The sequence below is a fragment of the Theropithecus gelada genome, chromosome 20 (assembly GCF_003255815.1).
Source record: "Theropithecus gelada isolate Dixy chromosome 20, Tgel_1.0, whole genome shotgun sequence".
In the NCBI taxonomy this organism is placed as follows: domain Eukaryota; kingdom Metazoa; phylum Chordata; class Mammalia; order Primates; family Cercopithecidae; genus Theropithecus; species Theropithecus gelada.
This window is the reverse complement of record NC_037688.1, coordinates 24,960,366-24,981,841: the sequence shown is the minus strand read 5'-3', so window position 1 is coordinate 24,981,841 and position 21,476 is coordinate 24,960,366. Positions and strand designations below refer to the sequence as shown.

General features: G+C 58.2%; 3 protein-coding genes across 8 annotated transcripts; 1 reads left to right on the top strand and 2 right to left on the bottom strand.

The window, feature by feature from the left end:
• Positions 1-1,732: 1,732 nt before the first annotated feature.
• ELMO3 (engulfment and cell motility 3) lies at positions 1,733-6,314 on the bottom strand. Of its 2 annotated transcripts, XM_025370740.1 has the most exons (20): positions 6,023-6,314; positions 5,834-5,874; positions 5,663-5,735; positions 5,418-5,468; positions 5,059-5,228; positions 4,870-4,969; positions 4,613-4,764; positions 4,453-4,531; positions 4,307-4,357; positions 4,100-4,222; positions 3,870-4,001; positions 3,665-3,766; positions 3,459-3,567; positions 3,210-3,346; positions 2,953-3,116; positions 2,739-2,851; positions 2,533-2,637; positions 2,347-2,429; positions 2,172-2,258; positions 1,733-2,090 (listed from the first exon to the last, which is right to left on the bottom strand). In XM_025370740.1, the coding sequence occupies exons 1-20, from the start codon at positions 6,098-6,100 to the stop codon at positions 1,878-1,880; spliced, it is 2,163 nt and encodes a 720-aa protein (XP_025226525.1). In that variant the 5' UTR covers positions 6,101-6,314; the 3' UTR covers positions 1,733-1,877. The 2 variants fall into 2 exon arrangements, with proteins under 2 accessions (XP_025226525.1, XP_025226526.1); XM_025370741.1 differs by lacking the exon at positions 5,418-5,468 and having other exon boundaries at positions 1,749-2,090.
• A 208-nt stretch (positions 6,315-6,522) lies between these two features.
• E2F4 (E2F transcription factor 4) lies at positions 6,523-13,620 on the bottom strand. Of its 4 annotated transcripts, none has more exons than XR_003117091.1 (10): positions 13,429-13,610; positions 12,920-13,029; positions 12,620-12,781; positions 12,268-12,311; positions 10,979-11,040; positions 10,457-10,757; positions 9,412-9,646; positions 7,781-7,828; positions 7,516-7,560; positions 6,523-7,419 (listed from the first exon to the last, which is right to left on the bottom strand). XR_003117091.1 is itself a non-coding variant. In XM_025371094.1 (10 exons), the coding sequence occupies exons 1-10, from the start codon at positions 13,561-13,563 to the stop codon at positions 7,304-7,306; spliced, it is 1,254 nt and encodes a 417-aa protein (XP_025226879.1). In that variant the 5' UTR covers positions 13,564-13,620; the 3' UTR covers positions 6,523-7,303. The 4 variants fall into 4 exon arrangements, 3 of the variants coding, with proteins under 3 accessions (XP_025226879.1, XP_025226881.1, XP_025226878.1); XM_025371094.1 differs by having other exon boundaries at positions 9,416-9,646; positions 13,429-13,620; XM_025371096.1 differs by having other exon boundaries at positions 6,523-7,828.
• A 1,975-nt stretch (positions 13,621-15,595) lies between these two features.
• On the top strand, positions 15,596-21,476 carry EXOC3L1 (exocyst complex component 3 like 1). Of its 2 annotated transcripts, none has more exons than XM_025371020.1 (14): positions 15,596-15,823; positions 16,113-16,165; positions 16,597-16,757; positions 16,838-17,057; positions 17,945-18,557; positions 18,636-18,753; positions 18,896-19,021; positions 19,123-19,223; positions 19,433-19,543; positions 20,286-20,415; positions 20,521-20,643; positions 20,724-20,879; positions 20,971-21,095; positions 21,177-21,476. In XM_025371020.1, the coding sequence occupies exons 2-14, from the start codon at positions 16,120-16,122 to the stop codon at positions 21,385-21,387; spliced, it is 2,241 nt and encodes a 746-aa protein (XP_025226805.1). In that variant the 5' UTR covers positions 15,596-15,823; positions 16,113-16,119; the 3' UTR covers positions 21,388-21,476. The 2 variants fall into 2 exon arrangements, with proteins under 2 accessions (XP_025226805.1, XP_025226806.1); XM_025371021.1 differs by having other exon boundaries at positions 15,669-15,823; positions 16,029-16,165.

Here is a 21,476-nt window from a genome sequence, read left to right as displayed (position 1 = left end):
TCATGCCTGTAATCTCAGCATTTTGGGAGGCCGAAGCGGGCATATCACCTGAGGTTGGGAGTTCGAGACCAGCCTGACCAACATGGAGAAACCCCTTCTCTACTAAAAATATAAAATTAGCCAGGCATGGTGGCGCTTGCCTATAATCCCGGCTACTCAGGAGGCTGAGGCAGGAGAATCGCTTGAACCCGGGAGGCGGAGGGTGCGGGGAGCTGAGATGGTGCCATTGCACTCCAGCCTGGGCAACAAGAGCAAAACTTCATCTAAAAAAAACAAAAACAAAAAACAAACAAACAGTATTGGAGCCAGGTGCGGTGGCTCATGCCTGTAATCCCAGCACTTTGGGAGGCTGAGGCAGGTGGATCACTTGAGGTCAGGAGTTAGAGACCAGCCTGACTAACATGGTGAAACCCTGTCTCTAGTAAATACAAAAAATTTAGCCGGGTGTGGTGGTGCATGCCTGTAATCCCAGCTACTTGGGAGGATGAGGCAGGAGAATCGCTTAAACCTGGGAGGTGGAAGTTGCAGTGAGCTGAGATCACGCCACTGCACTCCAGCCTGGGCAATAAGAGTGAAACTCTATCTCAAAAAAAAAAAAAAGAAAGAAAGAAAGAAAAGAAATTGGAGGTGGCACTGGGGAGAGAAGAGGTGAATGGCAGGGAGAAGTCTGAGGGGCGGTGGCTTCAACCTATCCTGTGAACTCCACAGATTGATGGGCTCTTCTTTCCTCAAGGGCTTGGGGTCTGTGACCACAGCCTCTGCCCCGTGACCAAACCTCCAGCTGGACCCAATACTTCTCGCTGCTTCTGCCCCCAGGGGCTCTGGCCTGTCTCTGGCCCCCACCCTACCCATGGTTCTGAGTTAGGTTTTTAATTTCTTTTTTGAGATGGAGTCTTGTTCTGTCGCCCAGGCTGGAGTGCAGTGGTGCAATCTCAGCTCAGTGCAACCTCCACCTCCTGGGTTCAAGAGATTCTCCTGCCTCAGCCTCCTGAGTAGCTGGGATTACAGGTGTGTGCCACCATGCCCAGTTAATTTTTATATTTTTAGTAGAGGCAGGGTTTCACCATATTGCCCAGGCTGGTCTTGAACTCCTAACCTCAGGTGATTGGCCTGCCCCAGCATCCCACAGTGCTGGGATTATAGGCGTGAGCCAAGCCCAGCCCTAAGTTAGGTTTTAATCAGAATCCGGGGCTTCCTGCACAGAAGTGGCTCTTGTCAGAATCAGCCCACATCCTCCCACTGGCCTGGGGATCTTGAGCCTGCCCTTCTGCCTCTCTCCCTTCAGGCCTCTCACCAGAGACCTCCAAGTCCTACAGAGGACACCAGGCAGGGCCATGCAAGCTTGAGGACTGAGGTCAGACTGTCAGGAGCCTTCTGGAGATGGCTCCCAGACTATGCCCCTGTTAATGCTGTCCAGGAAGGCATCCATTTGGAGCAGTGCCTCCTGCCCTGCCACTTCTCCTGCAGCAGGCTGGCAGCCCAGCCTCTCCCTTGGCAGGTACCCCCAGACCACAGGCCAGCCCTCCCCACAGGCCCAGCATGGAGGGAGGCTGAGGACTCATCTTGGAGAAGGGCAGCAGTCCCATCCTCTCCCCACCCGCTTCAAAACACCAGCCCCTTAACCGCAGCTGTCAAAGTTTGTGGCCTGGCCTGATGCCCCATGTTATCCACCAGCTAAGTTTGAAGGCAGAAGGGGAAGACTGTCACTGTCACAGGCTCAGCCCACAAGGTTCAGAGCTGGCTCAACATATCCCAAAAGCCAAGCAGACTTTATTTCTGCAGCAGTCTCTGCTGGCCAGGGTGCCTGCACTCCTCTACCCTCCGCCCTTCGTGGCTGCTGCAGTGGCCGCAGCTGTGGCCCGTGGCCAGGCACATTGTCAAGGTTCAGCGATGCTGCAGTCATAGCAGAAGTTGAAGTTGGTGGGGGGTGGGGGCACAGGGGGTGGCTGCTCAGGGATGGGCACGTTCTCCAGCTCCAGCAGACGCAGCTTGGTCTCCATGGTCAGCAGCTGCTCCAGGTCCAGCCGTGTCTGCTCACTGCTCATGGGACTGCCCAGCAAGGCACTGAGCCCGTCTGTCCACAGGTAGAACTGGGGGTGGTACAGAGCCATGAGGGTCTGCCCATCTGCCTCCCCTGCCCACCTGCTGACCTCAGCCTGGCGGACACTCACCTCCCGCTTGGAGGGGGCAATGAAGTTGAGGTACGCCTCCTCCTCCCCGCGGTCATAGCTGATCGAGAAGGCCAACTCATAGAGGTCCTGGGGAAGCAAGGGAGCGGGGACACTGAGCAGAGGACAGGGCAGGCAGAGGCGGGTGGGAAGGAGCCCCCCGGCCTGCTGTACCCACCTTGTTCTGCTTCCCGGAGCCCTTCTCCCGGACATGGGGGCAGTCCTTGCCTGTCAGGAGTGCCCTCATGTCGGCCACAGGGACTGCAGGAAGAAGGCTGGGCTGAGCACTGCGGCCCCGGCAGCGCCGGGGCCCAAGGCGGTCTGGGGAGAGCAGGTGTCTGGCCCCCGCCCCTGCCCGCCTTACGTTGCTCAGGTAGACTCTCCAGGGTAGGTGGGCTGGCGCCCTCCTCCATGTCTCCGTACTGCAGCAGCTTGTGGTTGGGGGACAGGCAGCAGAACCACAGCTTGTCTGTGGAGAAAAGGAAGAGGGCCAGAGTGCTGAGAGGTCCTGACACCAAGCCAGCCGCCCTCTGCCTGCCCTCTGCCCCCCACCCATGCCCACTCAGAGACCCTGGCGCCGCCGGCTGCTGATCTTGCGGAAGAGCGTCCCCTCACAGAGGCGGAGCAAGCGCTGCTGGCGGATCAGGCCCATGAGCTCTGGCTTCAGCTTCTCCCGCAGCTCCCTGATAGAGGGGTGTCACTGAGCACATCTGACTTGGGGAGTAGCCCAGGGGGCACCAGGGAAGGTGGGGTTAGGACTGAAGATCCATCCCCGCAAACTCACAGTATAGGGGGAGCCAGTGTGCCCTCCTGGTGCAGCCGTTCGGTCTGCCGCAGCCGCAGCACCTCCCCGTATGTGAGCGCATTCACCTTGGTTCGGAAGAGCTCCAGGGAGGTGGGCTTCAGGGCCAGAGTGCGGGCCAGCTGCTCCCGCACCACCTGCATGACCTGGGGCCGCCCAAGCTCAGCTCAGGGCCTGAGCTCTGTACCCAGATCAGCCCCCTGCCCTGGCCCAGGCCTCCCAGCTCCCACCCCACCCACCTTGTCGAAGTCCTCCTGTGTGGCCCGCATCTCCTTCCAGGTCTTATTCAACAGCTGGATACCCACACAGAAGAGCTCGTGGAAGCTCTGGTCTTGGCCAAAGAACATGGGCGAGAAGTCCTGGGCTGTCTCAGAGCCTGGAGCGGGGGGGCAGGAGGGGCTCAGGGAGAAAGTGCATGCAGCCCCTGGCCCTCTCTGCCCTTCCGTCCCCTGCTCTTAGCCATGCTGTGCCCAGTCCCGGCCACTCACAGGGCTCCCCAACGTGGAGCAGCTCACACAGCAGCACCGTCAGCTGGATACTGCCCCGGGCAAAGGGGCACTCGTGCTTGTCCTCGCGGCTGCTGTTCTCTAACACAAACTGGAGGGGGCAGAGAATGGGGCAAGATGTCATGGCTAAGCCCATGGGGACCCTGCCTGGGGGATGCTGCCACCCCCCACCCTACCCTGTCACCAACCCGGCTGTACGCGCTGGGTGCATTTCTGGAGAAGTACAACATGTTGTCCAGGGCCAGTAGACCGGGGGGCACGCGCTCCAGGTCCTGCGCTGGGTTGCTGTTCTGGGGGAAGTGGGCACAGGCAGTTCAAGAAGGGTCATAGCCCCCCGGAACAACAGCCCTGGGCTGAGGCAGGGTTGGGGAGTTGGGTAGGGGGGATACTCACAGAGAAGCCCAGTTTGCGGAACTCTCGGGCACAGAGGGAACGGCGACGGTCAGCACTCAGCCCGGTACCGGAGGACTCCCCCTCCACCTCGAAGGCAGCCTGGCGTAGGACCTGCAGCTGCTCCCGCTGCTCCTGGGGTCAGTGTCAGGTGGCAGGGGAAGGGATCAATATTATAGATTCAAGGCCAAACTCCAAGCCACCCCTGCCTTGTCCCCACTAAAGACACACACCTGGTTGTAGGGGTCCAGGGGCGTCCGCATACGCGGCTCCAGCAGCCCCAGCGTGAGGGCCTGCAGTACATACAGGTGATGAGCCATCTCGTCGCCCATTGGTGCTGCACTGTGGATGATGTTCTGCAGGACAGCCAGACCCAGGTTTGAGCAAGGGCTCACTGGGAGGCAGGGGCAGAGAGGTGCCCCTGGCCCACCACCTCCTACCTTATAGATGAACTGGCGAAGGTTCCTCTGCCAGAGATAGTCAAGCATGTGCTGAGGAGGTAGAAAGGGGGCTTAGATTATTTCGCCCTAGGGTGGGGCGGTGCCTACCGGGTGCTGTCCACATCCAGCCACTGATCGACACTAACCTTGCGTTCTACAGGGCTGGCCCCCTGCAGCAAGGCTGTCAGCAGGGCCATGGCCTTGGTTTGCAGTTGGTGGTTCATCCTATGGCAAGAAGAGGGCTCAGTGGAACATTCAGGCTCCAGCTCTGCTCCCCACATCTGGACCCCAGCCCCAGAGGCTTACACTTGTAGGTGCACCAGCAGCCTATCCAAGGGCACCTCACTCTTGACCAGCTGGCCCAGGGCTGGGCTGCTCAAGGTCACACTCTCCAGCAGCCCAAGAGCCAGGGGTGGCACGGAGGCGTCCATGAGGTTCATGTTCACGTAGCACACCACCTGTAAGGGGTGGGGGTGTCACCACCTCACCCCCATGGAACCCGGGTCTACCACTGCCTCACTGCTCCACTGCCCCCACCCGCTGCCCTAGGAAAGCCCACCCACCTTCCTCACAAAGGGGATGCTCAGTGTCTCCCAGGACACCACGCCGTGCTCCATGAGCTCCAAGAAGGCCCTCAGGCTGAGGGCCAGCACCTCTCCTAGGCTGGAGGGGGGACATCTGGGGCTGAGCAGGACCAGACCAGGACCAGAAAGCCCCACCATCTCCCCCAGCCCACACATCCCTGTGCTCACTCGTCCCCATCCTCAATGATGGTGCCTAGTCTCTGGAGCCCATTACGGCTGATGACCTCCCTGGCAAAGGTCATGTCCGAGGCCAGAGGGACAAGGTGTCTCAGGGCTTCCCGGCGCCCTTCACGACTGTCACTCTGCAGCCCACCCAAGAGCTGCTCAGCCTCAAGGTCCTGGCAGGAACGAAGCAGGAACAGAGGTGAAGAGGTTGGGCACAGTAAGGGTGGGACCTGGAAGTGTGCGGCCCGGGGTGTCAACTACGTGGCTCAAGGCAGGTCTGGGGCGGCGGCCTCCGGGGTAGGGGCCTCCGGACCTGGGGCAAAGGGGCAGGGATGGGGTAGGCAGGCCGCGAGGGGGATTACTGGGGCCGTGCTGAGGCATAGGATGCTGCCATTCTTGATCTCCGCGCGGTTCTGGAGAAGACAGCAGAAAGGGCAGCGAGGTCAGGGAGGGCACCGAGGACTGATCAGCTGGGGTGTCGGTGAGGGCAGCTGGGGGTCAGTAAAATATCGCGCTCTGGTAGCGGGATGAAGAGCCAGAGATATCGGGGCCAGGTGGGTTAGCGGGGTCGGAAGGCGGAGGGTGGGGCGGGGAAGAGGGTACTCACATTCTCAGTGATGTATCTCCTGTGCCCATCCGCAAACTGCAGGGCGTAGCGCTCAGAGTGCGTCAGGCTCCACCTACGGGGCACGAGGCTCAGCGAGGCCGGCAGGGGGAGCCGACCCTCCTGCCCACCCGCCCTCCCGCCCTCCAGAGGCCCTGGCCCGGCAGCACTCACGCGTCGCACACCTCCTTCAGCACAGCGGCCAGGGGCTTCGCCTGCAAGTGGAGCGGTCATTCTCGCGGCTGGGGCAGGGAGGGATGGGGAGGAGCCTGGGGGGAGGGGTGGGGCGGGCTGCCCCGAGGGCCAGGGGGCTACTGGGAGGTGGGGCCGCGGGGCAGATGGAGGCGGGACCAGCCAGGTGACCTGGTCCAGCTGGATGAGCTGCGGGATGGCGTCACGCATCTGGATGGCAATCTTCACCACGTTCCGCGGAGGCGTCATGGTCCAGCCGGGGCGTGGGCACCTGCACTTTTCAGAGACCGTGCACCTGCGGCCAAGGGCACACCTGGCCTGGGGCCCCTGGGGACGAGAAGGTCCTCCCTCTTTCCGAGACCTGACCTTGGTGTCCCGCACTCGCGGCCCAGACTGACCTGGCCATGCAATGCGGCCTTCCCATGAGAGCCGAGGTTAGTTCCGGGTTGGAGTCCGGGGATAGGAAGGTAGGACGGCTCTGCCTGCCCCGCCCCGCCTGCCCCGCCCCGCCGAGGCGTCCCCGCCCCACACCTACGTGCAGCAGGTGGTGGCGGGGAGGGCAGGCTGCCGGAGGCCGCCCCACACCCCCGGTTCCAGCAAGGTGACCCACCCAGTCACACTGCCAATCCAGCACAGTCCCAAGGAGGGTCCCGAAAGAACCACATCAGAGCTAGCCTTAGGCACGGTTTTTATTCACTTGGACACTGTACAAATATTACAATTTCCTTTTGCTGCAAAAAGTATAAAAATAATCTTTATATAGGAATCCATTCGTTACTGTAAATCTTTCTAAATCTCTGCAAATGGCTCTAAATGAGGGTAAATGAATAAGCAGAAATGAAGATAGGATATGGGGCAGCAGGAGGTGGGGTCAATCCTCAGGGCTGGACCACCCAGACTCCTCCTGAGACCTCTGTTCCTTCTTGGTAGCCACCCCCACCACCTGCAGGTTCTAGGGCTAAAGGCCCAGCAGAAGGGGGCACGTGAGAGGGCCAGGAGGAGCTGGAGGGTCAGGGGGTGGGGGACAGCGAAGGAAGCTAGGGGTGGTGCCCAGTTCCATGCCACCCTTCACTCCTAGGGGAAGTAGCTGGCAGGAGCAAGACAGTGAGGCTCGACAAGCTGCCCTATGGGGGGGCGATGGCAGCTCCTTGGTTCTGTGCCACTAGTGCCACTGGGTGGCAGCCGAGCCTGGGCTGGGGAAGGCCGCAGAAAGGGAGAAGCAAACACTTTGGCTCCACGGTGATGGGGGCTGATTCCGTTCCCCTGCTCTGCAAGCACAGAAGTGCCAGCACAGGAGCCGGAGCTGTGGCCAGAACTGTGTGGTGAGGGGAGGCTGGAGAAGCCAGGCGTCTGTGGCTCTCAAGCTGTGTAGGGGTCGGATGGGGGAGGTCCCCAGGCAACCCCCAGGTCAGACAGTCTGGGTCCCAGCCACACAGGGCATGTCCCTGTCAGTCAGAGGTTGAGAACAGGCACATCAAAGAGGTCACAGACACCTTCACTCTCGTCCAGGTTGTAGATATAATCGTGGTCTCCGGGGGGTGGAGAAAGACGGAGCAGCGGGGCAAACACTGCAGAGAGCACTAGTCTCAGGCCCTGTGCCAGGGCTCCCCTAGCAGCAGCCCAACCCCTGCCCACAACCACTCCCACCTTCCAGGGCCACCCACCTTCTGAGGACATCAACTCCTCCAGCAGCTCCGAGCTCATGCACTCTGGGAATGGAGGGAGCTCAGTTACTAACATTCCAGCTCCCAACTCTCCAGCTACCAAAGCCCAGGAAAGGGAACCCCACTGGCCCATCAGGAACTTCACCCTTTGCCCCAGTTACCATAAGCGCCACCACAAGGTCCTCAAAAGGGCAAGAAAACAGCCGTAGGACCCAATGAGCTGTGTCCCTTACCCCTACCCCCAGGGAGGAATGCAGCAGCCTACCTCGTGTGGGATCAAAGATTTCTGACAGCTCTTTGGGGAGTTCCAAAACTGAAAAACAAGAAAGCCATGCTCAGGACACAAGAGGTCCAACCTGGCTCCACTACAGCCCCGTGGCTTCCTCGGATCCTATACCACCCACCCTGAGGCTCCACACAGCTGAGGAGATGTAGTAGGCCCTGCCTAGGCCAAGCTGGCACTGTCTGTTGGCCTCACTTGCTAAACCTGAATTCCTCAGTGCTGAGCCCAGGGCACCAAAGGCCCACTGCAAGTGATTGGTACAGCTTTTCTAACTCAGAAAGGTCACAGAAGCGTCTTTCTGGGCTCAGCATGCACCCCCTGTCTGATGGAAGGTACCCCATCTGTCCCACCCTTGCTGAGCATCTGCTCTGTGCAAGACTCAGAGACCAGACCCTGGGTCAGGTCACCAGGCAGAGGTGGTGGCGCTACAGGGTGATGACTCCACTACAAACCTCTGGCCAGGAGGACACAGGGGAAGCAGAAGAAAATGCAACCAGAGAGGACCATGAGGGATTTCACATGCCAGGCTCAGGAGTTCAGATCTTATCTGGTGGCCCTCAGGGAGTCATTAAAGGTACTTTTGCAAACAGAGAAATGCCACATTTTTCTGTCGGGCCTGCATTTCAGAAAGATTAGTCTGTCAGTCAGGGTAAAGAGAAAGATGCTGAAGAATCCAGGACAGAGGTGGCCAGGGGTCATCCTGAGTGCTGAGGATACCAGGGGATAGGAGAGGACATCTGGGACAGACCTTGCTTAGCTGGCATGGGGTGGGCAGCAGAAGGAGGAGGGAGAAGGAGCTGGAACTAAGAGAGAGAGCCAAGGATCAGGCCTGGATAAATAGGGCCGACGGTAGGGTGTGCAGAGGTGGAAAGCAAGCTTCAGGGAGAAACTAAGTTCAGTCGAGGACATGCAGGAATAAAGTGTCCACTGGATGTACAGAGGACGGCAGGTGGACACCAAAGTGCATATCAGGAAAAGATCTAGGCCAGGCGGAGGCTGGGGATTCGTTCACCCAGAGCTACAGCCCTCTCCAGGAGTGGAATGGGACACAGCCCTCAAAAACAGCAATGTTTAAGGACACGCCAGGGAGAGTTCAAGAAGCCAGTGAGACAAGAGAGCCAAGACCTGGCATAATTATGCCAAAGGAGGAAAGAATATTGACACGGACCAAGAGAGCACCAGCAAAACAGGCTGGAGGCTGCTGGGCTCGGCAGGCCTTTGGTAGCTTCTCAAGAGTGACACTGCTGTAACACTGGGGCTGGGGGAGTGACTGCTGCAACTTGAAAGGTGACTAGGAGACCAATGAGTGGAGATTACTTTTTCAAGGAGTCCAGACAGAAAGGAAACAGAGAAGATGAGAAAGAGTGATACAGAGAGGTGTCAATTAGTGAGGCGGTGCTCCACTGGGTGGCAGGAAAGGGCTTGAGAGAGGGCAGGGAGTTCTGTGTTAGCCTAGGGTACTAGAGGGGGCTCCAGCACTGACCCAGAGGTGCTGGCAGACAGCTCTCGTGTCCGACAGGGTTGACGGGAGAGCTGGGTTCCATCCCCATTGTTTCTGACCTAGGACTGGACTGAGGCTAGACTCTCTCTCTCTGCCCCTAGGGGGCAGGTACTCACCACCTGTGGGGTCTGCCTTGATGGGCTCAAAGGAGGTAGAAGGGTTGGGTCCAGATAAACTGCTGCTGTTACTGCTGCTGCTGCTGCTGCTGCTACTGCTGCTGCTGCTGCTGCTGCTGCTGTCCAGCAGGGCAGAAGACTGCAGTGGCCGGGTGTCCAGTGCTGTTGGGCCCAGTGGGAGTGAACTGAGCTCACCACTGTCCTTGCTATCAGTTCCAGGGCCGCCACTCACTGCAATGATAGCCCCCAAACCCAGTCACACAAGGTCAAGAAGAGATTGTTAAACCTTGCTGTGCTGGAACCCAGACCCAGGAGGACCCAAGCCTGGTTTCCAGACCCAAGGAGAATTAGGCATTGCCAGTCACCCCCAAGGAAGTAACATAAAATTTGTCACTACAGGAGACAGACAGGAACATAAGACCTACAGAAAGAGACTCGTGGTCAACATGTCTGCTGTGGCCGTACTTCAAGACAGGCTACCAGGGCAACTGAGACACCAGTGGATGTGGATCTGGGGGAGAAAACTGCCACCAGCAATGTCTCTTCCCACAGTCAGAGGTTCCCTATTAAAAAGGGCCCATTCAGGCGGGCATGGTGGTTCAAGCCTGTAATCCCAGCACTTTGGGAGGCCGAGGCAGGCGGATCATTTGAGGTCAGGAGTTCGAAACCAGCCTGGCCAACATGGTGAAACCCCGTCTCCACTAAAAGTACAAGAATTAGCTAGCTGCGTGTGGTGGTGGGTGCCTGTAATCCCAGCTACTCAGGAGGCTAAGACAGGAAAATTTCTTGAGCTCGGGAGGCGGACGTTGCAGTGAGCCAAGATTGCGCCACTGCACACTCCAGCCTGGGGGACACAGTGAGACACCGTCTCAATTTAAAAAAAAAAGGCTCATTCATTACCATAGCAAGGGAAGGCTAGGTGGAGGTCAGGAAAAAGACAATCCCCATCTTGAAGGGTCTCTTCCAACTCTGAGTGTGGTGTTTCACAACACAGAGATACTGCCTCTTGGGCCTCTGTCACAAGCTCCCATGGTGCCTCACCTGTGATCTCAGCTGCTGGGCCAGCCATTCCCTGGACTTCCGCACTGCCGGGGACAGGAGTGGGAGTGAGTTGAGGACTATTTGGACGTGAGGCTTCCTGGGATTGGGACTGGGCTAGGGCAGGCTTCGGCAGAGGTGGAGGCGTGGAAACAGCGGGCGGGTTCTGGAGCAGATCTTCAGGTGGTGGCACAGGCACAGCCACAGGGGGTGAGCTCCATGCCTCCTTGTTCACCAGCAGAACCTCAATGGGACCACTCACACTCTTCAGGTGAATCTGGTACTTCTTCTGCCCATTGAGACCCTAGAGATGGGTGGTAAGGGATGGGAGATGGGTAGAATTGGAAGCAGGCTTGGCTCCTGCCCGACTCTGTCAGGACCAGTGTCCTCTCCCACCCAGGATGCCCATCCTCCTAGATAACCGCAAACTCCAGGCCTCCCCTACCTGCCCCACCCGGGACTTATCAGTCTCCACAGCCAGCACCCGCCCTCAGCTGACCCCGCCTGCCTGGGCTAAGCACCCACCTCTGGGATGGGCACCTCCAGGCTGGTGCCTGATGGGGCCCGGATGGCCAAGAGGGTATCTCCTAGAATGACATGGAGAATGGGTCAGAGCCCATGGGCTCAATCTGAGCTGGGAACAGAGGTGCCTGTCTTTTGGAGCAAGGCAGGAGATCATGGTCTCTGAGGGACTAGACAGTGGACCTCACCCATTCCCCATAGTGGCCGGGCAGAGCTAAAGCTCTTCTCTTCCTGAGAGCCCAGAGTCAGTAACCAGGAAATCTGGGTTCAAGTATGTGGAGTCGGCCGGGCGCGGTGGCTCAAGCCTGTAATCCCAGCACTTTGGGAGGCCGAGACGGGCGGATCACGAGGTCAGGAGATCGAGACCATCCTGGCGAACACGGTGAAACCCCGTCTCTACTAAAAAATACAAAAAAAAAAAACTAGCCAGGCGAGGTGGCGGGCGCCTGTAGTCCCAGCTACTCGGGAGGCTGAGGCAGGAGAATGGCGTAAACCCGGGAGGCGGAGCTTGCAGTGAGCTGAGATCCGGCCACTGCACTCCAGCCTGGGCGACAGAGCCAGACTCCATCTCAAAAAGAAAAAAGAAAAAAAAAAACCAAGTATGTGGAGTCAAATATCACTGGCCACAGGCACCTCACTCCTCCACCGATGGCTGTTCCCTAGGTGAAGGTATTCTAGCCAAGGCCAACATCCCTTTCCCATGACCAGTCAGGAGGATACATGATGGAGAAGAAACACATCAGCGGGGCACAGTGGCTCACACTTATAATCCCAGCACTTTAGGGGCTTGAGCGGGGAAGACAGCTTGAGCTCAGGAGTTCAAGACCAGCCTGGGCAACATAGCAAGACCCTGTCTCTTTTTTTAAAAAAAAAAAAAAGAAAGAAAAAAAAGGAACATATCCTGCATTCACAATGCAATTAAACTAACAAGTTGGAGGTGGGCACCCCCATGCCCTGCATGTAAGAGCCTGCACACAAGCAAATACACACATATCCTCTCTCCCTTTCTCCCCCTTGTACCTCTATCATACCCAAGAAGCCAAATCCAGGAAACAGTACAGTTGGGAACAGACCCAGGAACCCACTCCAGAATTCCTGTACCCTCTTGGTATAGCTGACCTCCACAGGGTCCCAGTGACACTCAGACAGAAGACTTACCCTGCCTGGTTCCTCTCTGAGCAGGCCCGAGAAACCCTCTTAAGAGACGGAACTCTCCTGAGACACTGAGCCCAGTGCTTAGGGATTTGGTTGAGCCCAGCCCACCCCCTCACCCCTACCCAGGCTCTGCTCACCAGCAAAGCATCTGCAGATGTCCTCATGAGTGACGTAGGCCAAAGTGTGAGGGTTAAGGAGAATGGCCGATGCCCTATGGTGACAGATGGCAGACTACAAAAAAGACCCAATTCTTTAGCCAAGGTCTGACACACAGGCCCCTCAGAGAAAGTTCTGGGGACTCAGGTCCACTGGGGGAGGGATCACAGGCTAAGACTGGAAGGGGAGAGGCTCTGAGGAGGGAGCCTGAGGCTGGGCCATGGCCAGGGGCTACAAGACAAGCTCCCAAGAGGAACAGGGAGCTTGCCCAGGGCAAGTTGAACCAGAGGGCCCCTTGCCCACTCCCCCCAGGAGGGACCGCCAGGAGGATATCAGCTGTTCTGCACGTCCTCTGTGACGTTCCGGATGCTCTGCTGCACCCACACCTTGTGCTGGTCTAGTTCTTGCTCCCGCTGCTGCAGCTCCTCGATCTCTGCCTTGAGCTCAATCAGCTTGTCGGCAATCTCCCGGGTATTGCAGCCAGGCCCCACACCCCTGAGCCCAGGGAGTGGGGCTGAGAGGGACTGCTGAGAACTCTGGGTCCCACGGCCCCTGCCTTCTTTGGCACCCTCCACCCCACACCCGACACTTCCGGGTGGGAGACTCTACTACCCTCCCACTATCCCCACTCACTTCCACTGGATGCTGTTCTTGGACTTTTTCTCGATCAGCCCGATACCTTCCAAAACATTGGTAATGTCGTAAATCCGCCGCTTCTGGCGTACAGCTAGGGTGTCAGCTGCCTGGCAGACAGAGTGGAGAATGCTCAGCCCCACTCTCGGGTGTACCCCCAGCCACCCTGAGACGTGGTCTGGGAAGGGAGTAACCTGGATTCCAACCCTGTAGTGCCTGCCAGGCGCTACTGCAGCTCAGGCCCGCAGCTCTGTCCCATAGGCAGCTCTTCTCCTCGCCAGCCAGGAAGGGCCACGAGGAAGAACACCTGGAGCCCCGAGCCTGGCCCATAGCTGTAGCTCAATGGCCTCGGCCGAATGAATGAAACATTCCCCGGCTTCTCTCCTGTGAGAAAGCACACGATGGCGGCCGGCTCTCGGAGGACCCAGCTGGGCCGCCCCCGGGGTTCCCGCTACCGGCCCAGGCCTGGTCCACCATCCTCCCTTGTCGCCCCTTAGCCCGGGCCGCACCAGCTTGAGGTCAAGCACGCCGTCCTTGGCCTCCTGCAGAAGAGACACGAACTTGGTGGTGAGCAGTCCCAGGCTCTTTTCGTGCCGGCTTGGAGTGCCCGGGGGCGGCGGCGCCTGCGGCCCGGCCTCCGCCATCGCGTCCGCCCGCCGCCTCCCCTCAGCCAGGCCAGGCCAGGCCGGCGCCGCCGCCACTTCCGCTTCCGTTCCTGGCCGTCCGGCAGCCGGAGCCAGCGTTGCTGCTTCCGCTTCCGCCCCGTGCGTCTTCCAGGGAACGCGGCGCTATTGCTGTCTGTGGGTGCAACCGCAAAACTTCAGGGACCATTAGCAAATGTCCAGCCGCCGAATAAGACGAAAACTACCTGGGTAGACCGGGAGTTGGGATGAAGTTAGGGAGGAATGAGGAGGGCGTCAGTGGGCAGCCCTGGCAGTAGAGAAAGGGATGCCATCGGAACTTTCCTTGCCAATCTGCCCCAACATCACTAACTCTGCCCAGTCCCCATCTCGGGAGACAAGACCACACTACCTGACTAATACAATCTGTTCCCTCAAACCAGTTCCTTTTTAATTTTTTTCTCTTTATTTATTCTTTTATATATTTCAAACTCATTTTACTGCCACATCAAAAATATTCCTAAAGGTTGCCCTACTGTCTTGGGGTCACCCCATCTATTCCTGTCCCTCACTTCCTGCCAAACAGCAAGCACTAACTATATCTACCTTGTCCACCTCTCTCCATCCATGGTCCTAGCCTCATCTTTCGCTCATCTTGTCCTCCCGCTACAGTGCTCAGAGACTATGGGGTTATATACACTTCAGCCAATGCAAACGTATTTACCTATGTACATATATCAGTAAAGCACTCAGAGTCATTTCTGGCATGTAGGAAAGTTTGCTAGGGTCATTTTGTTACTTTTAACATTGTTACTATTTATTATTGTTTCTTTTAGGTCAGGTTCTATGGGAAATGGGACTCGAGACAGGGTTTTGCAGCAAGTTTGTTGGGGATCCACACTTCTTTTTTTTTTTTTTTCTTTTTTCTTTTTTTTTTTTTGAGACAGGGTCTCACTCTGTTGCCCAGGCTGGAGTGCAGTGGCAAGATCAATGCCATCTCAGCTTCCTGGGCCCAAGCGATTCTCCCACCTCAGCCTCCCAAGTAGCTGGGACCACAGGCATGCACACACCATGCCCGGCTCATTTATTTTTAGTTTTTGTAGAGATGAGAGTCTCACTATATTGCCCAGGCTAGTCTCGAACTCATGGGCTCAAGCGATCCTCAGACCTCAGCCTCCCACAATGCTGGGATGACAGCGTGAGCCATCACACCTGGTCAGGATCCACACCTTTAAGGGAGTAAGACAAGCAGAATTGGGCAGATGCAATTATATTATAGGCCTCAGCCTATGCCACTAGGATCTCTGAAATTGGGGTAGCACTTCTGAAGAGTTTATGTTCACGTGATGGTACCATGCTTTTGCACCCCAATATTGATCTCAGCAGCCTACACTCCTGGCAGCTGGAGAATGAGCACTTCTGTCCTGAAGGGTGGATTTGGGTGGTGGACTGAACATCCACTAAATTATTACCACCTTATAGTCCCTTCCCTGGCTCCCTATAACTCTCAAGATAAACACAGCTGCCCAGTTGCGGTGACTCACGCCTGTAATCCCAACACTTTGGGAGGCTGAGGCAGGCAGATCACTTGAGCCCAGAAGGCTGCCGTGAGCTATGATGGTGCCACTGTACTCCAGCCTTGGTGACAGATCGAGACCCTGTCTAAAACAAAACAAAACAAAATACAGCTTTCATGACCCTCTCCTGCCATCCCCCACCACACCCCTCTTCACAACAGCCTGCCACCTCTCACGCCTCCGCAGAGGTACACATCCTCCTCAGAGGCTGACCAACACAGTTTTCATCCTGTACTGTTGATGTCGTCTGCATCCATATCTACACACCCTGCCCACCACCCCAGCTTGAGGCCAAGTCTAGCAAATCCCTGTCTCCTCTCCTGAGCACTAAGAGGTTCTGGGTGGGCTGGTCAAGACTGGTTGAATACAAGTACACCCCACCCCTCCACCCCTCAGGGAAGTGTCGCCCAGCCCTCCCCACCCTCCGTGCAGACACTCTTTCCTGTTGGGAATAAAATGCCAGCGACTCAGCTTCCTTCCTTTCTGTTGATGGCCTTGGGGAGGGAGGAGCCTTGGTGGGAAGAAGGGGCTTCTGGGCTGGGGAGTGGGAGAGAGATTTCTTTGGGGAGAGGAATTTAGCTGCACACTGGAGTCAGCTGGAGTTGCCCAGGCCCTGTGAGCAAGTGGCAGGCGTGCCCAGCTGCATCGGGCAGCTCTCAAGGCCAAGGTCATTTGTGGAGGGAGAACTGGACGCCTGATCAAATCTGGTAAGTTTTGTATCAAACTGTCCTGTGCAGCTCAGAGCAGGACCAGGGTCCAGTGGAGGCCTGTGCCCACCCTGACTCGCTTGACATCTGCAGGAGGCACGACTGGGAAACCTAGCAGGCAAAGCCTCCCAGGTGCCCTCCGCATCACACCCCCTCCCTCTCACTTCCTGAGAGGGCCAGGAAGAACCTTCTTCCTCCTTCTCAGAAGGGCTTAGACAGAGGCAGCAGCTCAGAGGGGCATCTACTCTGCCTGCTTGCCCCGGGCCCACCTCAGCTCTGGCTCCTCCAGGCCGGCAATGGACTCAGCAGCCAAGGATGAGATGCAGCCGGAGTTGTCCCCTGGTATGAACCTTCTGGGTGGACTGGGGGAGGAATGATGGCAACAAAGATAGGACTGGCTGGGCGCGGTGGCTCACGCCTGTAATCCCAACACTTTGGGAGGTCAAGATGGGCGGATGACCTGAGGTCAGGAGCTCGAAACCAACCTGGCCAATATAGTGAAACCCTGTCTCTACTAAAAATACAAAAACTAGCTGGGCGTGATGGCGCACGCCTATAATCCCAGCTCCTCGGGAGGCTGAGGCAGGAGAATCACTTGAACCTGGGAGGTAGAGGTTGCAGGGAACCGAGATTGCACCACTGCACTCCAGCCTGGGCAACAGAGCGAGACTCCGTCTCAATAAACAAACAAAGAAATAAATAAGAAAGCTGGGACTGGGGGCACTGGGCCCTCCTTCCCTAACTACACGGCTGCCCAGGCTCTTCCTGCCCAGGGCCTGAGTGGCCGGAGCAGGAGCGGGCAGAGCAGCTGGCCCGGGGTGCAGCGCTTAAGTGGGCCTCGGGCATCTTCTACCGGCCGGAGCAGCTGGCCAGGCTAGGCCAGTACCGCAGCCGCGAGGTGCAGCGTACCTGCTCCCTGGAAGCACGCCTCAAGGTAGGCATGGGGTGGGGGGTGCCGGTGCTGGGACTGTGCTGCAGGGCTGGCCTGGTCTCACTGGCTCCATCTCTCCACAGTCAGTGGTGCAGTCATACCTGGAAGGCGTGCAGACTGGTGTGTGGCAGCTGGCCCAGGCCATTGAGGCGGTGCAGGGAACCCGGGAGGCCCTGAGCCAGGCCCGTGGGTTGCTCCAGGGCATGTCCCAGGCCTTACGGACTCTGCAGCCCCTACGGGAGCGGGTTGCCCAGTACAAGCAACTGCAGGCCATGTCTCACTTGCTGCCTCGGCTGCGGGCAGGTGAGCGTGCAGGGACCCGGGGCCTCAGCCTCCAATAGTCAGTCCACAAACACCCATCCCTAATGAAGGGGCTGGGGTACTAGATGGGGAACTGTAAAGAGGGGCACACCAGGGACCTCCCAGAGAGTAGCCCGGGCTTCCCATGGCCTATGAGGCAGGGTGCAAATCAACTCATCCTGGGATTCCCACATGTGGGATGCTTGAGTCAGGACAGACACCCAGTCACATGACTCTGGCTACCTGGTTATCAGTATATTGAAACTTTTCCCTACAGAGTGGCTGAGTGAGTACTGGCAGGACCCCCCGATCTCCCCTGCCTTCCCTCCGGGATCCTCAGCTTCCTCATGTTCCATGAGCTCATGGGTTGACCTCTGGCCCACCAGGACATTGCCAAGATCCTCTTAGATTGGCCAGTACTCTACTGGATTTTTTTTTTTTTATGTATTTATGGTTTTTTGTTCATTTTTTGTTTTGTTTTGTTTTTGAGACAGTCTCACTCTGTCGCCCAGGCTGGAGTGCAGTGGTGTGATCTCAGTTCACTGCAACCTCCATATCCCAGGTTCAAGCGATCCTCCTGCCTCAGTCTCGCAAGTAGCTGGCATTACAGGCCACTATGCCTGTCTAATTTTTGTATTTTTAGTAGAGATGGGATTTCACCATGTTGGCCAGGCTGGTCTCAAACTCCTGACCTCAAGTGATCTGCCCACCTTGGCCTCCCGAAGTGCTGGGATTACAGGCATGAGCCACTGTGCCCAGCTTACTCTACTCTACTGGTTATTAAATATTTTATACATCACCCCAGCCCTGGGCCTCAGTATCCCCTGCCGTACACATTGAGGCGGTGGGAAGGCTGAGACCCAGGGCCATCTCCTTTCCACTCTCATTAGTGCCAGCTGCAGTGGCCCACACACAGACCCTGATTGATGCCCAACAGTTCTTGGAGGCATATATGAGCCTTCGGGAGCTGGAGCAGCTGCGAGAGGATACGTGGGCACCCCTGGGGGGCCTGGAGTTGCCAGTCTTCCAGGGGCTGGACCTTCTGTTCGAGGCACTGGGCCAGGCTGTGGAAGCAGCTGCAGGGGCCGCGGGGAAGCTGGCACGGGAGGACCCAGCCCTGCTGGTGGCTGCTGTGCGTGTGGCGGAGGTGGAGACTGGACGAATAACCCCCCTGGGCCAGGTCCCCCGGGACTGGCGGCAGCGCTGTCTGAGGGCACTACAGGAGGGCCTGGAGCAGACCCACTTTGGGTCACCTCTGCTGCCTGCGCCAGGTGCCCTACCAGGGTGGCTGGAGGCTCTGCGAGTGGCCCTGCCAGTTGAGTTGGCCACAGCTGAGGCACTAGTAGCGCCTTGCTGCCCGCCGCAGTACAATGTGGTCCAGCTATGGGCCCACACACTGCATAGCGGTCTGCGCCGCAGCCTGCAGCACCTCCTTGCAGGGCCTGAGCTGGAAGCTGCGGATGCCTTCGCCTTGCTGCACTGGGCACTGCATGTATACCTGGGGTCAGTGCCTTTGGGGCGGCGGGATGTGGGGGATCAGAGGCTGGGGACTTGGTGTGACACCAGGCCACCTATCTCCAGGCAGGAAATGATGGGGAGCCTGGAGTTGGGGCCTGAGGCTGATGTGTCGCAGCTGGAGCCCCTCCTGACCTTGGAGAACATTGAGCAGCTGGAGGCAACATTTGTGGCCAACGTCCAGGTGAGTAGTTGAGGCAAAGGTCCAGAGCAGTCCTATGCATCTGCTGTGGGCCTTTATCTTTATCTGCAGAGTGGAATGTCTACCCATCTCCGGCAGGGTCAGATCCCTGCTACATTCCTTTGCCCCTGGCCCCTCCCTCCAGGCAAGCGTGTCCCAGTGGCTGCAGAATGCACTGGATGGGGAGGTAGCTGAGTGGGGCCGGGAGCAGGGGCCCAACACGGACCCGTCTGGCTCCTATTACTCACCAATGCCAGCCATCGTGCTGCAGGTAGGTGGGAAGTGGCCAGACAGGCAGGCACCCTCCATGGGGCAATGGGGAGGAGAGAAAGGAGGGAGGCTTTGCTGATGGCTGCTCATTTCTGCCTGCAGATCCTGGAAGAGAACATTCGTGTGGCCAGCCTGGTCAGTGAGTCACTACAACAGCGAGTGCATGGCATGGCACTGTCAGAACTGGGCATATTCCTGAGGAGGTCTGTCGAGGCACTGACCCATTCCTGATCCCTATCCCTGCTCCCCAGGCAGCCGAAAGGGACTCTGAGTGAATAAGACATATCACAGGGAAAGGGCTCTTTCAAACCAGGACTTGGGTATCTTGGAGGTGGGACAGGAGTACCAGGGACTGGGGCTGTGGGGGTGCCAGCATGGCAGCAAGTCCAGGAGCCACCTCTGCCCATTGCAGCTTCAGTGACGCTCTGATCCGATTCTCCCGAGACCACCTCAGGGGGAAAGCAATGGTCCCTCATTACGTGCCCTACCTACTGGCCGCCCTCAACCACCAGTCAGCACTCAGGTACCAGAAGGCCCCTGGGGAACCCCACCTTCACTAACCCCCTATTGAGTACCTATTGTGTATGGGCCCAGCCCACACTAGGACACTAGGGACTTTGGACTCACATCGCCCTGGGGTTCCAATTCTAGTTCTGCTAATTACTAGTTATATGACCTTGGATGGGTTACCTAATCTCTCTGAATCTCACTTTTCTCATTAGTATTATGTGGGAACTAACGGAATGTTCCGAGAATCACATGAGATAACATGTCAAGTGCCTACCATAGTGCCTGGCACATGATGTCAATTGCTCATTCGTCCAGCGAATATTTCAAGGCCCTACTCTGTGCCAGTAATATCTGGGGTTACAGCTGTGTGTACACACACACACACACTCCCTTCCTCTTGGGTGGTATGTTCTTTTTGGTGGGGGCAAGGAAAACAAGTTAGTGATGATTTTTACTCCTTCCTCACTGGGATAGTTCCCTCCCTTTACGAATGAGGAAACAGAAACAGAAAGAATGTTTTGCTCAAGGTCGCACCGCGAATTAGAGGCAGGTCCCCGCTGGGCTGTGTCCTTTGTAGCTCGCCGAGCGCCGCCTCCCAGCCCTGGTCCATGCCTGAGACCAGAAGTGCAGGGAGGCGCTGTTCTCGCTCCCTCCCATCAACACTTGCCCCACAAGGTGGCGCCGGAGGGGCTGGACCACCGAGGGCCATGCGGGCCTTGGCCTTGGTCCTGAAGCCGTAGTTTTGCTCGGTCCAGCTCCTCAGTGTCTGTCCTGCAGCTGGACGGGGCGCCTTCAGGGGCCTTGGCTCCGGTGGAAGCTGCGCTGGACAAGTTACAGAAGAGGATCTGCCGCCTGGTGTTGGAGGCGCTGCAGGTGGAGCTCCAGGTGAGGCCTCTTTCAGGTCAGGATGGGAGAAGGAGGTGGAGAGGTGGCGGTACAGCGTACAATGGGGTTCTCCGCGGCAATGCCAGGTCTGGATCATTTCCCCAGCCCCTGTTCGCGAACCTGCCCTCACGCCAGTGGCTGTCGAGCCCTGAGCTGCTGGAAAGTGTGTGCGAACGGACGGGGCGTTTCTGCCGGGACTTCGGGCGCGTGCGGAACCCCACGGTTCAGGTGTGTTGGGGGAAAAGGCTGGGGAAGGGGCGGCGCGGGTGAGAGAGGCGACCTGCACCCACCTGATTGCCTCCCCGCAGCTGCTACTGGCTGAGGCCGAGCGCGCAGTGGTGCTCCAGTACCTGCGCGCGCTGATGCAAGGCCGCCTGGTGTGCCGCGGAGCGGACGAGAGGACCCAGGCGGCCGAGCGCCTGCGGCAGGATGCCGCCCAGCTTCAGCAGCTTTTCCTCGGTTTGGTGAGAGTTTCTTGGCGGGCAGACGGGCGGGAGTCTCAGTGGTTGGGTGGGAGACGAGGGCTGGCGCGAGACCCTACCCCGACGTGCTCAGGGCCTGGAGGAGAACGCGCACTGCGCGCCGGTGCTGCTCGCCCTGAGAGAGCTGCTAAACCTCCGCGACCCCGCGCTGCTGGGCCTGGAGGTGGCTGGCCTGCAGCAACAGTTTCCCGACGTGAGGTGCGGACGGGGGTCCAGGAGGGAGGAGAAGCCGGAGGGCGGGGAGAACGGGGCTGACACGCCTCCTTGGTGCCCCTGCAGCGAGGACCACGTCTCCGCCCTCTTGGGCCTGCGCGGTGACTTGTCCCGGGAGCAGCAACTGGCCGCTCTCAGCTCGCTTCAGGCTGCGCTGCCGCCCTCGCCCCGCGCTAGCCGCCGCGCCCTCTTCAGCCTCGTGCCCGCCCCAGCGCCCGCGCCGGCCTCCTGCCTGCCCTCGGGGTCCTGCGCCCGTGCCCGGCTGCTCTCAGAATAAACCACGGCTCCCGGACGCCTGAGTGTGTGTGTGTTGGGGAAGGTGGGATGGAATAAAAGTGCCCATGAGGGTTCAGGGAATCCTTGCAC